Consider the following 14,999-nt stretch of genomic DNA (forward strand, 5'->3'; position numbering starts at 1 on the left):
GACACAGGGAGAACATGTCAGAGCACCTGGAGGAAACCCACACTGACACAGGGAGAACATGTCGGAGCACCTGGAGGAAACCCACGCTGACACAGGGAGAACATGTCAGAGCACCTGGAGGAAACCCACGCTGACAGAAGTTAAAATAACTGTACTCAGTTCAGTTTTTTGGTGCATAAATTATAAATATGATTTCAGTAAAGTGACCGTCAGGTCCTTCAGTATTTAGTGGGGGTGATGATAAACATCAGTGTTTCAGGAGAGGTGGGGTCATCGTCTGTATGTTTGAGGCCTCAGTGTGGTAACTGTGGGTGATTTTTTTTTTTTTTTACAGTGTAGAGCAGAGCTGTGATGTTAAAGGTTCTTTTTTAAACGTGTGAGTTCCAGTTTGATGTCGACCATGAAGACTCAGAGCGGATTGATGCTGCTGCTCGCCGTCCTCTCAGGTATTCTTCTGCTGTCTGACTTTCTATCAGTCGACACAGTGTCATTATATCACACAGATCAAACCTCTGCTGCTGTTAGTGATATTTAATCAGTGTTTCTGAGACTAATATGAGTTTTTATCTTCTCATTAAAGAATCAGAGGATCTGAGCAGCTAACAAACCTGAGAGTGTGTTTTTTTTATCCTCTGCAGAGTCTTCTGCCGCAGTTTTACAGCCCTGAAGTGTTTTTAGAGTAAACAAATTAAAATAGAGCTTTAATCGATCGCTCACATTGACAGTGTTTGTTTTGTGTGTCTCCACAGTCAGTGAAGGTGACGGCAGCAGAGTTGTCGGTCGACTAGATGGAAATGTCACTCTGCCCTGTACATGTGACATCAAATACTACGGAGCGTTGCCAGTTTGTTGGGGTCGCGGAGAAATACCAAACTCTGGCTGCATCAAGCAGCTCATCTCCACTGATGGACAGAAAGATACAGAAGGAAGCAGAGTTTCCAGCAGGTTTCAGTTACTGGGACGACTGGATGAAGGAGACGTTTCCCTGACGATACTGAACGTCTCAGAGACAGATGCTGGACGGTACGGCTGCAGACTTTGGGTACCTGGGCCATTCAATGATCTAAAATATCACATCGATTTGACCATCGAGGAAGGTAAGAAATATTTTAAATATCCTGAAGTTTGTGCAGGAAGTTGTTCTTTGTTAGTCACGCTGCTGTGTCATGTCATGATGGCAGATGAATCAGTCGACTGCAACAAAGGTCCAGACCTTTGAATCCACCCACTCAGAAATTAACTCAGAAGGAAGTTGACTTCCGTGAGACTATCAACAACATCAGAGTATCATCTGCATAGAAACTGGTGTTATGTCTCTGTATAAGATAAACTGACTCAAGGTTTCATTCAGACATGAGATCAACATGGACGAACGGCAGAACAGGACGCAGGTCTGAATGCGGCTCATGATGAGGAAACTGACAAACCACAGCGCCCACATCTTTTCACCCCTCCCCACCCACTGAGAGGTTTCAGAACAAAATGAATTACCTCTGCTTTTTCTGCTGAACACGAAAACTACAGACGTCACTACAGTGTTAATACTGACAGCTGTTTTAGATTCAGTCTGAGTGTTGGGACGAACAGGTTTATTAGTTTTAGTCACATTTTAGTTATTTTTATTGTTCATAGTTTTATACTGAGTTCAGACCACAAAATATCAGTCTAATTACAGCCTGACGCTGCGTCATGCGGTGTCGGCTTAGATCAGGAACGACATTGAGTGCCGTATGCGATAATCCATGGTTTCATCTGGTGTAGTGTGTCATAGTAGACAACTGACGCCACGTCTGAGACGCCTCACGACGTCCTGACAGAAACTCTAGCATGTTTGATTTTCTTCTTGTCTTCCACGAGTTCTCCCGTCACAGCCATCACTTTGATATTTCCTGTAGGGATGTTAGCACACAGAGTGAAAAGGAAACAGCAGAGGCACTTTATCAACCGGCTGAGTACTGCCATTAGCATCAAGCTAGCAAAGAATGTTCTTTCTTCATAATGGAGGATATAAAGGAATCAAACTCACAGATAGTGTCTGGGCCTTTACTCAGCACAGCTGCAGAGGCTACCAGCTGCATCTCAAACACACACCACCATTTAGCATTCTGTTCTTAGTTTAATCAAACTCAACACTTCCTGTTTCTGTTTCAAATTAAAAGCCTCTTATCATTTCAGCTGAGAGAATCCCTTCATTTTCTAAAAAGGCTTTTATTGTGAAACATTTGGAGGAACTTCCTGTGGAGGATTCAGTGACTGTCATAGTTTGCATGTGGTACTTCAAATGTAGCTCCGCCCACCTGGTGACACTTTTTATGTTACCACAGTAACAGTTCAGCTCAAACATGAACAGACACAGTGACTGAGATAATAATAACAATAACAAAAATAATAATAATAATAATAGGACGAGAGTAATCCGATGACATCACACACGTGAAAGACGACGATGATTGGTCAGTCATGTCAGTCGGCCAAGTCACAGCGAGATTTAATGACTCCACTATCAGCTGATCTGACACAGAGACTGTTGGAACAGAATAACATGTTGTGTAGTGTGAACTCGACTTTAGTCGATCAAAATTCAAAACACTGTAGTCCTGATGTTTCTCTCTGTTTTTCTCTTTAAACTAACTCATGGATCATAAATCAGACTCAAGGTGACAGGTTGTATAAGATAATGTGTGTGTCATGTCTCCAGCAGTGTGTGACAGGTTTAAGGGCTGATTTACGAGCACACACTTACTGATCATCATCTGAAAAGCTCAACATCTCTCTATTTATGCTCTCAACAAATAACTAATGTGAGCCAACTAGGATTTGTCCCCAGGTTCATTGTAAACTCTGACTTATCCATGTGACTGTTAAGAAGCAGAAACATAACTTGTTTCTTCATGTGCAACATGTTAGTCTGGAGGTTTAAACTGGTGTCCTCTCACAGAGTTGGTGATTCAAACTAAACTTTCATCTCTGTCAGAGAAAACTGATCTGAGTTCAGATCAAAAAGGTCGTTGACGAAACATTTTCATCATAGTTTTCATCAGTGAAATCATCACTGCGTCACCACCGGACCTATTTTCAGGATAAAATGAACTTATTGGACAGTTGAGTCACGTACGGACTGATATCAGCATCTTGAGGCTCCGGTTGTTGATGTAGTCTCACATATTCTGTTTGCCAGCACCCGTCACAACAACCCCCACCAGGCAGAGAGGAAGTGATGTCACCTCGTGGATAGGAAGTGATGTCACAGGCGACCATACCACAGAGTCCATGGTGACACTGCCTCAGGAGGTGAGTTTGAGAGTAAGTACATACGGTGGCCCTGAAAGCTCAAACTCACTCGTGCAAATAAAGAAAACAAAGTCATCATTTTAACATGTTTAGAAAAAAAACGCAGCAGAAGAAACAAAACAGCAGAAAATAGTTTTTAAAACTGTTCAGTTCAGTTAATGATCTTCAGTGGGCCTCGCAGCACTTCAGTATGTTGTTTTCTGTATTTGCAGTGTTTGCATGATCCTTCAGGGCCACCGTACTTTCATAGTGTTGACTCAAACACTGCATTTCTCCACAGATTTATTGTTTCTTATCTGTGAAATAAAAGTAAATCAGAGCTTTGTTTCCACTGAGGGAAATGGCTTCAGCTCACAGAGACAGACAGGAGGTCTGTGTCACTGTGACACTGTGGAGTTACATCTCTGGGGAGGTGCACGTCGAGCCAAGTCTCAGACCGAAGTCGCTGTAATCATACGCTTGGTCAGTGACTTGTGGCATCAGAAACCAACGAAAAAAAGGCGTCCTTTAACGTCAGTGGACGGATCTAACAACCACCGACTTTCACTCGAAAGAGCGGTGTTTGATTCTAAAGCCAAACCATGTTTTTTTTTCTGCTAAACGTAACCACGTGTGTGTTCAAGGAAAAAAAGTCACTTTGCTGTGTTGTACCGACATAGTGCTTTTATTTTGAAAGAGACTGTATCAAACTGTACATTTCCTGTGAAAACAGAAGTGTATTTTGAAAACAGACAATGCATGTAATAGGCTGAAGTTGACACGGCGTCCCAGAACGTCAACAACCAACACACCCAGGGTACCTTGGACGCCATATGTGGACGTGGAAAGTCCATGACCAAACGTGGACATGTGACGAGGTCACAGTGAGGATGATGATGGTGTGTCCGGCTACAGCGTAGTGTACGGAGCACGCTCTGATCTGATCAGTTCATTCTTCAGTCAAGCGCATGTTCATGCCAAATTTAAATAAATTCTCTCAAGGTGTTCACAAGGACGGGATGGACGGACGAACAACCTGAAAACATTATGCCTCCGCCCACAGGAAGTGGCGTGGAGACATAATTGCACAACGCAGGTAAGGAGAGTAAATTGGCACGCCGTCCCTGAACATCCAAAACAGACGCAGGTGGGCACCTGGAGCGTCATAGTTCAACGTTGAGGTCCACTAACCAAGCGTCAGGATCGGACACAGTGAGGATGAGAGTGTGCTGCACGCTGAGTTACACATAACGTCGTCGTGTTTGTAGCTCCGTGAGCAGCTCGTCGGTGTCGGACCTCAGAAACACAGGAAGTCTTTAGTTTGGTCTTCAGAGCTGATTTTAACAATGACGTCATCAAAGTTTCAGTTCAGTGTGACTATGTTTGTTGCAGATGTGGAGCACAGCTGTCGCAAACATCGTGAGACTCTCCTTCGTCATCGCCATCCTCCCAGCACTGCTGCTCACTGTCGCCTACGGTCAGTACATCGTCTCCTCATGTTGTTGTGCTGACACGTCTGATCAATCTGACATTAGAGACACTTCCTCTTTATTTTTATTTCACTTAGTTTGTAAAGGAAAAAATAAAATGTTTGTAGTTTCAGTTCATTCTGACACTTCCTCTACACACACAAACTTCTCTTCTCTGTTTACTATGTGATGTTGGACTGAATGTCGCCCTCTAGTGGACACAGTCGCGGCACTACACCTCAGACTTCAGCAGCTGAACTTTGACCTGTTATTAACCTCACAGCTTTGAGTTAAGAGCTGCAGCCATTTAAACACATTTATATAAATATCTCATGTGTCTGCAGGAGTTTGGAGGCGTGACCAGAGATCTGACAGCAGGCTGAACCAATCAGAGAAGGAGGAGGAGGATGAAGGCAGCAGCTCTGTGTAGAGACAGTAAACATCCTCTGATACAAAGCTGTGGTGTTGTTAAAGCTCCAGCGTGTCGGGTTTGAACTGATCTAATGGTTGTGTTCTCGTTCCCTCGTCTACAGAGATCACCATGTTGCCCCGCCATGTTTCTACAGCAGCCCAGAGCGGACAAACCAAACACTTACTCTAGACAGAGACATTTATGTGTTCACTGGGGGTGTAACGATCAATTAATCTGGATCAGTATATCGATTTAATGATCAACAGTCCAATCACATCGATGCAAAGTGAAAACATCGATCCATATCATCATATTTAGGTCACGCCTTTATTTTGAAATTCTGTGTCACTGTCAAACAGCAGCAGGCTGTCGAATCGATTTAATTTCTTATCATAATTAAACTGCAGATTTACTCCTCTAGTTTTCATGTCGGCCACCGCAGTCAGCAGCGCCTGCGCCACAAGAGCATCCGAAATTTCAATGTGAAATGTCTTCATTGTTTCTGAGAGGAAGACTCTGAGGATGACTCAGCTCCTCAACAGCGTCTGAGGCCAAAAACCTGCAGTTCCTCTAACGTCCACTAGAGGCTGGCTCCAACAGACCTCCATGTTAACATGTAGAAATCAACATGTTTAAAGGGGAACTAATGTGTTTTTCAAGCTGGGCCCTATTCTCCGATCTCCTTTTGTCTAAATGAGTGATATAATGTTCAATATGTGACATGTGAAGCTAGGGCTGACCTGCCTGCAGCCCGTGAACGTGAGCGCGCTATATTAAATAATAGGGCACTCAGACGGCATCAAACAACGTCAAAATTTGTCGAATTTGTCACTCTTCTGTTTGTGTGAATCATTTTAACGTCTCTGTGTCAGATTATAAATGACGTCTGTGTCTCAGTCAAATCAGACTTTCTGAAAGTGTTTTTAAAATTCTTTCATTGATAAAAACAAAAAAACACTGTCAGCTGAGTCACTTTAAATAAAGTCTGAAAATCTGGAAACATTATTATTACACCTGAAATTAAAACCGTAAATTCTTCTTCTACACAGAATCCATAAAGTCAGATTATTTCAATAATGAAGTCGAAACATAAAACTGAATAATAAAGATTATCATCTGTTTATTGAACTTTTGTTTGAGTCTTTCAGAGATGATGAGCATTTTTTCTCCACACAGTATAATTTAAGTGTCAAATGTCCCAGCAGACAGTTTTTTAATTTTAGATATTTATTTCTCTATTGAAACGAGTCGGCAGGGTCAGAGCTGACGATGAGGAAGATGAGCCGAGTCTTCATCATTTTAACGAAGCTTTTTATTGACCTCTTCATCAGAACTGTGAAGAAACATTAACACACAAGAAACATGAAGACGAGGAGACTGTAAACACTTATAAACAAGTTTTTAGCCTAAATTCAAACAGATTTAATGATTCATTTAAAATAGTTTTATGATGTCATCAGGGTCTGAGATCAGGACCCGCCATGTGCAGGCACATCATTGGCAGAGGGGTGTGACATCATCAGGAGGTCGGGGAAAAACACACAACAGAGAAACACATTAGTGAAACTGACGGCGTCTGTGACTCAAACACTGGAACGTTTATCATGAATGTCAGTGAGACTCTGAGCCGCCACCGCCGCTATGTAAGAACGCTGTCCTGTTCTCTTTAACATCATATGTCAACAACATCCCGGGAGAAATTCTTCAAATTTGGCACAAACGTCCACTTTGAGCCAACGATGAACTGATTAGATTTTGAAGGTCAAAGGTCACTGTAACTTTGTCCATCTCATTCTTGAGAACATGTGAACACGACATCTCAGAAACCTCGAGGGATTTTTTTTTAATTTGGCACAAACTGTCACTGGGGCTCCACGATGAACTGATTAGACTTTGGTGATTATCTCTTTAAAGGTCACCGTGACCTCGTCCATTTCATTCTCGCTAACATGACCTCTCGAGAACACCTCAAGGTTTTTGGGTTTTTTTTTTTCAAATTTGGCATGAACGTCCACTTGGACTGAACGATGAACTGATTAGACTTTAGTGGTAAAAAGGTCAGTGTGACCTCGTCTGACTCATCCTTGTCAACACGATGTCTGAAGAATGCCTCAGGGGAATTTCTTCAAATTTGGCACAAATGTCCACTTGGACTTAACAATGAGCTGATTAGAATTTGAAGGTCAAAGGTCACTGTGCCTTTACGTCTGTCTCATTCTTCTGAATCCCGTGACTCAAGACGGCTTTGATGGGATTTCTCTTCAATTTGGCGCAAACGTCAGATTGGACACAAGCCAAGGTCACTGTGACCTCACAAACGTGTTTTTGTCCATAACTGAAGAATTCATTCACTAATTCTGACCGAACTTGACACAAATGTCTAACAGGATAAAATAATGAAGGTCAAAAGGTCAAAGGTTGGTGTCATCATGGTGGCCCTGGTGCATGATGGGAAAGAAGAGGCTCAGTGGTGGTGAAGGTCAGAGGTCAGCAGAAGTTTTGGGTCAACATGTCCCAGAGGCAGCAGCAGCACAGAGCAGCTGAACATCCTGCCAGACATGATTCGGCTCCGTCGGCGCCGCCGTCGTCATAGTTTTGATCGACCACGAACACTGTGGACAGACAGCAGCAGGTTACACTGATGTGACGAGCGTCCTGTGTGTCTGCGGTGTGAACTGAGGACAAACAGGTGAGACCAGTGTGTGTTTGGACTCCCTGACCCACCTGTGTGTTTTGGCTGCTCTCCGTACATTTTAGGGCCCTCCCAGGGGCCGCTCTGGTACCCCTGGTACCCAGGCTGAGTCAGGTATGGCCCCTGGGGTCCAGCCGGTCCTTGGTAATAGGAGAGGTCTCCTCCACCTGTGTAGGTCTGAGGGAAGGTCTGTACAGGAGACAGGTGAGACAGGTGTGGTTGTTGTCATGGTAACACAGGAGTGTTTGAAGGTGATTACATGGTTACGTTTAGCCAACACACACACGTGGTTACGTTTAGCCAACACACACACACAGTTGGGTTTAAGAAGAAAGAACAGGTTTGGCTTTACAATCTTACAGGCCTCCTGGGTGAAAGTTGGTGGTTGTTGGACCCATCCACCTCCCTTCCCCCTGATGCCATTGATCGCCTTAAAACAATGATGGCGACCCGCTGTGTATCATGTCGACGTGAAAGGACTCATTTCTTCGTTGGTCTCTGACACCAAAAGTCACTGACTAAGCACCGGTATTTCATGACTTCAGAGTTCGACCGTGTTGGATCCAGAGTTTGGGTCGGAATGGTCTGCACAAGGTTCTCAACATGGAGATCGCTGAAACAGCTGCTAGCAGCTAACGGTGCTAACAGCTGCTAGCAGCTAACGGTGCTAACAGCTGCTAGCAGCTAACAGTGCTAACAGCGGCATCAGTGCTGACAGAGCCAACGTTGTAACTGAGGGTAACTGGAATGGGCGCTGCGCTTCCTTGCAGCGGCGATGAGTGAGCCAGTGGGATACACGTGTCAGAGCCAGCTGACCACAACAAACCACAGAGAAGCTCAGATGACATCACACACAGAGGGAGGACGCCGTTACGTCACAGAATCTGTTCACAGACTGCAGAGTTTTGTTCTGTTGATACTCTGAACGTCACACGCAGCTCGTTTAAATACAGAACTCTGCTTCAATAATATCATCAGAATGTTGAACAAAAAAGATGTTTTTTAATGTTTTTAAAATAATAATTATTGGTAAAAAGTTTTAAAACTTAAAAGTAGAAAGTTGTAATATTAAAAGACAGTATTGTTATTATTCCACAGAGTTATAATATTTTGATATATTGAATTCTCAGAGTTTCAAACTAAATAAAATCTGGATTCATTCAGTGAAAAACATGTCAGACAGATGTTCTGGTGAAATATGAAGAACCTGTTGAATGTTTTAATAAATGTCAAATGAAATAATTTGCTGCAGTCGTTTCTACATTTCAGTAAAATCTGTGAATCATCTGACAGAAAATATTCACACTATAAAATCAATAGATATCTGTATGTTGTTAAATATGAAATCAAAAATGTTTTTCTGCTGTGTTTCCTGTTTCCTGTTGAAACATCTTCCTGCAGCAGTGCATGCTGGGTACCTGGTACGGTGAGCCAGGAAAGGTCGCAGGCTGAGAGCTGTAAGCTGCAGAGACAACAACAGGTCACATGATCAGATCGTTTCCACGGTAACAGCCCTGCATCACACTTTAACACTGATGTGAACATTTTGACACAGAAATAACAGCAAAGTCAATTAAGTGTTTGGTGCAGGTGAAACTGTTCTGAACACGAAGACACAAAGTCGTAACATTTACAACTTTATATTAAAATCTTTGAGAATTCGTCAGTTATCTCAGATATAACGTGACGACTTCACTTTAAAGTTTAAGATTCTCAAGCTGAAAGAAAACACTTCATGATGTTTCCAGAAAACAAAAAAGAAAAAGAAAATTTTCACAATTAAGTCTGAATATTTTCAGAATAAAGTTCACACATCTTCAGAATTTTTTAAAAATATTTTTTAAATAAAGGCATTACATTTTCAGACATAATTTGTGATATCTTTTGAATAAAACAAATTTTCAGAATAAAATTGTGACATTTGATTGATTTTTAATATTCTAATATTCAGCTGTGTGCAGACCAAGAAGAACCTGTTGTTTTTATTTTATTCTATTTTATTTTATAGATTTGACTGAAATAAATTGATGCACTGATTTCAAGAAGAAACAAAATATAAATAAAACTCTGAACTATGACGACAGACAAAGAAACGACCTGATTTTAAATCTAAATGTTTAATTTTGAATCTGTAACAAACCTGAAGAGAAGCCGGGAGCTGAAGGTCCACCGGGGACGGGAGGGACGTACGGAGGAGGGTTATCATTACTCATGGGGACGGATGGACGGCTGGATGGACGGATGGACAGATGGATGGATGGATGGACTGAGGAAAGAGAGCAGAAATAGTCACCACGTGTAAAGACGCTGAAATAAAATGAAATTATATTTAATTCAATTCACAACAACATATAAAGAGAAATTACAGTTCATAAGAAATGAATGAAGACGTGAGATGAGACACTCTGATGAGCTGCAGATGGAAACAGGTCCAGACATGAAGCGAATATTATTAAAATGTTTTTGTGAACATGTCTTGATTTAAGAAGAGTGCGGCGCTCTGCTGCTCCGTCTCCACAGACAGAGTGTCCAGAGTGCGCTCTGCCACTCTGAGAGTGCGCTGCTCTGGATAACCCAACGCTACATTCAGACAGCGCTCCCAATTTATCAACGCTCCAGTTTGTGTCAGAGTGCGCTCCCACACTCACAATGAGTGTTTCTGAACGCACCACTCACATCATCTTCCTCCATCGTCTAAAACAAGACAACACAACTTGTTAGCTAGCGCTAGCTAACGTCTGTGGAGAACTGTTTTGCCTCCAGCTAAGCCCCGCCCACCAACAAACATCACTTTGTTCAGTAAAGGGTCTGTTGACTCTTTATTAACCAGTTTTTACATCTTTAAATCCTGATGATTATTATCAGAGGGATACAACTACTTTATATTGTCATTGCAGTTTTCTGGTTCATCACAGTTTTATTTTACGTATTTACAAATGTGATTTATAAACTATGACTGTCAGAAGAATCAAACTACTCAAAAAACATTAATAAAATTTTCTCTGTTTGATATTTAATTTATCTTTTAAGTAATTTTCAAGCAGCTATGACAAAACTGTTCCTCCAGTATTTTATGAAAGTTTGAGTTTCAGAGTTTTGGTGGAATAAAACAAACCATAATAAAATACGAGCTGTCACAGGAGACAACCATCTGCAGATGGATCATCAGTGACAATAATCTTTAGTTATTAAATGTCAGCGTGTGAATAAAAGCTCTTTTATTTCCTGCTGAACTTTATTTAAATCACGTTGTTGTGAACAATGTGCACTCAGGGCTCCGTCTAACATCTGCTGAGCTCAGCTGCGTCCATACCAGCTGTAATCTAATAAAGCAACAGACGACTTGTTGACTCTGACGTGTCTCTGACAAACACACACTCAGTTTGTTTTTTACTAAATAACCCAGTCAACATGTTTCCAGTTAAACCAGTCTGTCACATGTCAGCCAGGGAAACTGTTTTTAACACCAACCATCAACACCTGAAAGCAGCTGGATATGAAACTGTGACGTCACGTGACCCCGACGATCAATAAATAATGTATTATTGGAGAAAAGTCAAATGTGTTCGTTTCTTCAGCAGTCTGGAGCGTGTGACAGCGTGCACACACACACACACACACACACACTGCTGTTACAAACCTTTAAATGACATCATCATCATCAACACACACCCACACGCACACCCACACCCACACACACACACACACTTTATAATTAACTCTCACCTAAATCAAAACTTTGACTTCATGTGCAGCATTAAGGGACAGTTCAGTGAAACACATCAAACATAATGTGACACACTGACACAGAGAGAGTTGGAGCAGAAACATGAACACATGTTTACATATTTACACTTTAATCTGAACCTGATAAATCAACATCGTCTCCATGACGACAGTTTAACTGCTGCTACAGAACATAGTAATTATACTTATCTTATTACTTATGATGAACTAACCCATTACACACTGTTTATAATATGAGTCTAATTAAGTTTGTACAGTTAAAAGTTCAGTTCGCGGTGACACCAGACTCCCTTCACAACTCGTTCATTTTAATGTTTCCGGTCGCAGCAGGACGAATCACCACCTGGACAATTAACATTTATATATTTTCCAAATTCCAAGTTTCCAGTCTTTAATTCGTCTTTAATAAAAAACCGCATCACTGCGCGGAGGTGGAGGACTGTCACGCAGTTTTCCTGACATCATGTCACCGTGAGACTGGAGTGTAACGAGCGGAGCAGACGGTGATGACGAGAAGAAACTGTGAATCTCCGTGAAGCAGCTGCTTCTTATTGAAACATGTCGGAGCCGAGTTCAGCGTCAGAGTGACAGAACACAGATCAGACATAAAAACATGTTCAATAAACACTCAAACTTCACTTTGTGTCAAATTATATTAAATGACGTGTTTTCTCGGCGGAGTCTGGCGCGTGAGACAGAATCTGAACTTACCTCTCAGCTCAGGACGAAGCGTCAAATGTCACAACATGAACTTTCTCTGTTGCCGTCGCTCCAGTTGACCGACGTGTTGACCGATGGATTAATGGATGAGTGTGCGCGAGGCAACAGCCGGCAGCGGCACGAGGACAGGGTGACGTCAGAGTCTCTCTCTGTCTCTCCTCTGTTTATCTTTTTACTTTTGGAAATGAAGGCCCACATTATTCAACCTGTATATAAATGAACTTGCAGACCAGCTGACCTGCTCAACAGCTCCAGGCCTCACACTCTTGACACAGAGGTTAGATATTGATTCTGTTGTCCCCGGCCAGTGATGGTCTTCAACATGAGCTGACCATCCTGGAACAATAGTGCCATAACTGGGCCTTGGATGTACATTTTAAGAAAACCCAAGTTATGATCTTTCAAAAAAAGCCCAGATGACTTGAAAACAAATACCATTTCACTTTAAACAATACGATAATTGAACACACAAAAAGTTATATTTACCTTGGTCTGACCATATCTGCATCAGGAGGTTTCAACATGGCAGTAAATGCACTCAAAGAAAAAGCTCGCAGGGCAATATGTGCATTAAAAAACAAATTATTCAGCATTGACATTCCAGTTAGAATATGGGCAAAAATATTTGATGATGTAATTTTGCCAATAGCCTTGTATGGACGTGAGGTCTGCGGTCCACTCAGGGGATTGGAGTATGGCTCATGGGATAAACAGCCAGTAGAGGCCGTCCACACTGAATTCTGTTGAAGAACTCTAAACGTGCAGAAAAAAAACCCAAATAACGCCTGCTGAGCAGAACTGGGACGCTTCCCATTACTGCTTAATATTCAGAAACGGGCAATAACATTTTGGACACATCTAAACACAAGCCCAGAAGACACACTTCCATTCAAAGCACTGAAAAGCCAAGAGCTGAACCCTGAAAACAGCTGATGGTGACGCTAACTAACCAGACTCCATCAGCACAGCTCCAAAACAACACAACAAAATAAAACTACTCCAAGGTGCCTCTTGCCTGGGGCCCCCAGAGTGTCTTCAAACAGCCCTGCTCACTGCTAAAGCCTGAGGAGGCTGACTAATAACTGATCACGTGATTTTAAATGATCAATAAATGTGACTCATCTCTTGATCACCTGATCGATCGATGTCACACTCAAACCAGAAACTGATGATAAAGTTAATATCTTTTGTTGCTTTATTAACACCTTCTGAGTTATTTTGGTCATTGCAATTGTTGAATGTGTTGATTGCATCTTTTATTTCATGTGAATTCAGTGTTTTTAGGAATTGTTCAGCACTGTTTGGAGCCCGTCTGTATGGTTGATTTAAGGCGTACAGCGTACTGGGCTGTTTCTTAACAGTATCTCTGCTGTGTTTAGTCAAGTAATATTAATCTGGCTGTGATCTGAAAGGGAGGTTTGTGTTCTGACAGTGAAAGCACTAAATGAAGAGGGGTCCATGTCTGAGATGGCATAATCAACTACACTTCTCCCACGAGCTGAGCAGCAGGTGAAGCGCCCCAGACTGTCCCTTCTGATCCCTCCATTTAAAACATACAGGCCTGAGGCTCTGCAGAGATGCACTAACTCTTTCCCATTTTTGTTTATCGTCTTGTCAGGGTTGTTTCTCATGACTGTGGGTAAGGGGGTCCAGAGGGACTGTCTGAAGATATATTTATCTCCTGTGTGGTCTGTATGGTCAGGTTCTGAACCTGTTGGTGCATTAAAGTCCCCGCACAGAAGAATTCTGCCTTGGGCTTGAAAATGACATTTCTCTGTGTAGAGAGAGTTGTGGAACTCTTCTTCGTGGTATGGTGACTCTGATGGAGGGGTGTATATTGCACACAAATATAAATCTAGCTCCCAAATGCCTATCTCTTTATCAATTTTGAGCCAAATGTGGTTTTTGCCGTGTTGTACTGTTGTGGTGTGTTTGGTGATATCAGCTTTGAGCCAGATCACCATTCCTCCTGAGTCTCTACCATGGAGCACTGTGCTCAGCTTAACTGAAGGCACTGTGATCTCACTGTATCCTGTGGGACATCGAGTAACTGCATCAGATTGACACCATGTTTCTATTAAAATCAAAATATCAATATCTTTCATGTTATTTAAGAAATCCAGGTCTGTGGTCTTAAAGCTATAGTGCGTAACTTCTACGTGTCCGTAGAAGTCCGTTTCACCCAAGCCACTACTAGAGGAGATGACACAGTGCTGATGAAGCTGTTCGGCTCCTCTAACATCTCCCGGTATTTTTCAATATATATCATTTTTAGTTTGCGTGTCGACCGGCGACATTCCTGCGCTGGCGCACAGGAAATGCCGCGTTTTAGCTCACAACAAGAAGGGAGGGAGAGGAAGAGCGGAGAGTGTCGTAGCAAGAGGTAGAGCGCAGGTAGAAAGAGAAAGCAACATGGCGGAGAAGCGGCCGAGACACGGTTCAGAAGTGGATCCTACCACAAAGAAAAAGCCTGGACGTTCAGCTGAAGGTCTGTTAGCAAAGAAGGAAAGTGACCGACGGAGAAGGCAAACAAGGATTTGCATTGGCGTCGCTTTTCCTCGGTGGAGAGCCCTGAAGGAAGAAATTGGCCTGAGGGCAGACACGGACGTTGCCTTGCTGCTGTTGGATAAGTGACTTGGTTTATAATTATATTATGAGTAGTATGTGTTGCTGTTACATGTACTGGACC

General features: G+C 42.3%; 2 protein-coding genes across 2 annotated transcripts; one reads left to right on the plus strand and one right to left on the minus strand.

Annotated features, from left to right (window-relative positions):
- The first annotated feature begins 386 nt into the window (after window positions 1-386).
- Window positions 387-5,214, plus strand: LOC125898773 (T-cell immunoglobulin and mucin domain-containing protein 4-like). The gene is made up of 5 exons (XM_049592717.1): window positions 387-446; window positions 750-1,097; window positions 3,179-3,291; window positions 4,663-4,747; window positions 5,084-5,214. The coding sequence occupies exons 1-5, from the start codon at window positions 392-394 to the stop codon at window positions 5,167-5,169; spliced, it is 687 nt and encodes a 228-aa protein (XP_049448674.1). The 5' UTR covers window positions 387-391; the 3' UTR covers window positions 5,170-5,214.
- Window positions 5,215-6,529: 1,315 nt separating this feature from the next.
- LOC125898785 (cysteine-rich and transmembrane domain-containing protein 1-like) lies at window positions 6,530-12,484 on the minus strand. The gene is made up of 5 exons (XM_049592729.1): window positions 12,302-12,484; window positions 9,984-10,109; window positions 9,262-9,305; window positions 7,876-8,032; window positions 6,530-7,763 (listed from the first exon to the last, which is right to left on the minus strand). Exons 2-5 carry the CDS (start codon window positions 10,054-10,056, stop codon window positions 7,639-7,641), a joined length of 399 nt encoding a protein of 132 aa, XP_049448686.1. The 5' UTR covers window positions 10,057-10,109; window positions 12,302-12,484; the 3' UTR covers window positions 6,530-7,638.
- Between the last annotated feature and the right edge of the window lie 2,515 nt (window positions 12,485-14,999).

The sequence above is a fragment of the Epinephelus fuscoguttatus genome, linkage group LG12, assembly GCF_011397635.1.
Source record: "Epinephelus fuscoguttatus linkage group LG12, E.fuscoguttatus.final_Chr_v1".
In the NCBI taxonomy this organism is placed as follows: domain Eukaryota; kingdom Metazoa; phylum Chordata; class Actinopteri; order Perciformes; family Serranidae; genus Epinephelus; species Epinephelus fuscoguttatus.

Coding starts and splice junctions, on each gene's coding strand:
- LOC125898785 (XM_049592729.1), bottom strand. CDS start 10,056: ATGAGTAATGATAACCCTCCTCCGTACGTCCCTCCCGTCCCCGGTGGA. Junction 9,306..9,983: donor AGCTCCCGGCTTCTCTTCAG/GTTTGTTACAGA, acceptor TTGTCTCTGCAG/CTTACAGCTCTCAGCCTGCG. Junction 8,033..9,261: donor TTCCTGGCTCACCGTACCAG/GTACCCAGCATG, acceptor TCTCCTGTACAG/ACCTTCCCTCAGACCTACAC.
- LOC125898773 (XM_049592717.1), top strand. CDS start 392: ATGTCGACCATGAAGACTCAGAGCGGATTGATGCTGCTGCTCGCCGTC. Junction 447..749: donor GCTGCTCGCCGTCCTCTCAG/GTATTCTTCTGC, acceptor GTGTCTCCACAG/TCAGTGAAGGTGACGGCAGC. Junction 4,748..5,083: donor GCTGCTCACTGTCGCCTACG/GTCAGTACATCG, acceptor ATGTGTCTGCAG/GAGTTTGGAGGCGTGACCAG.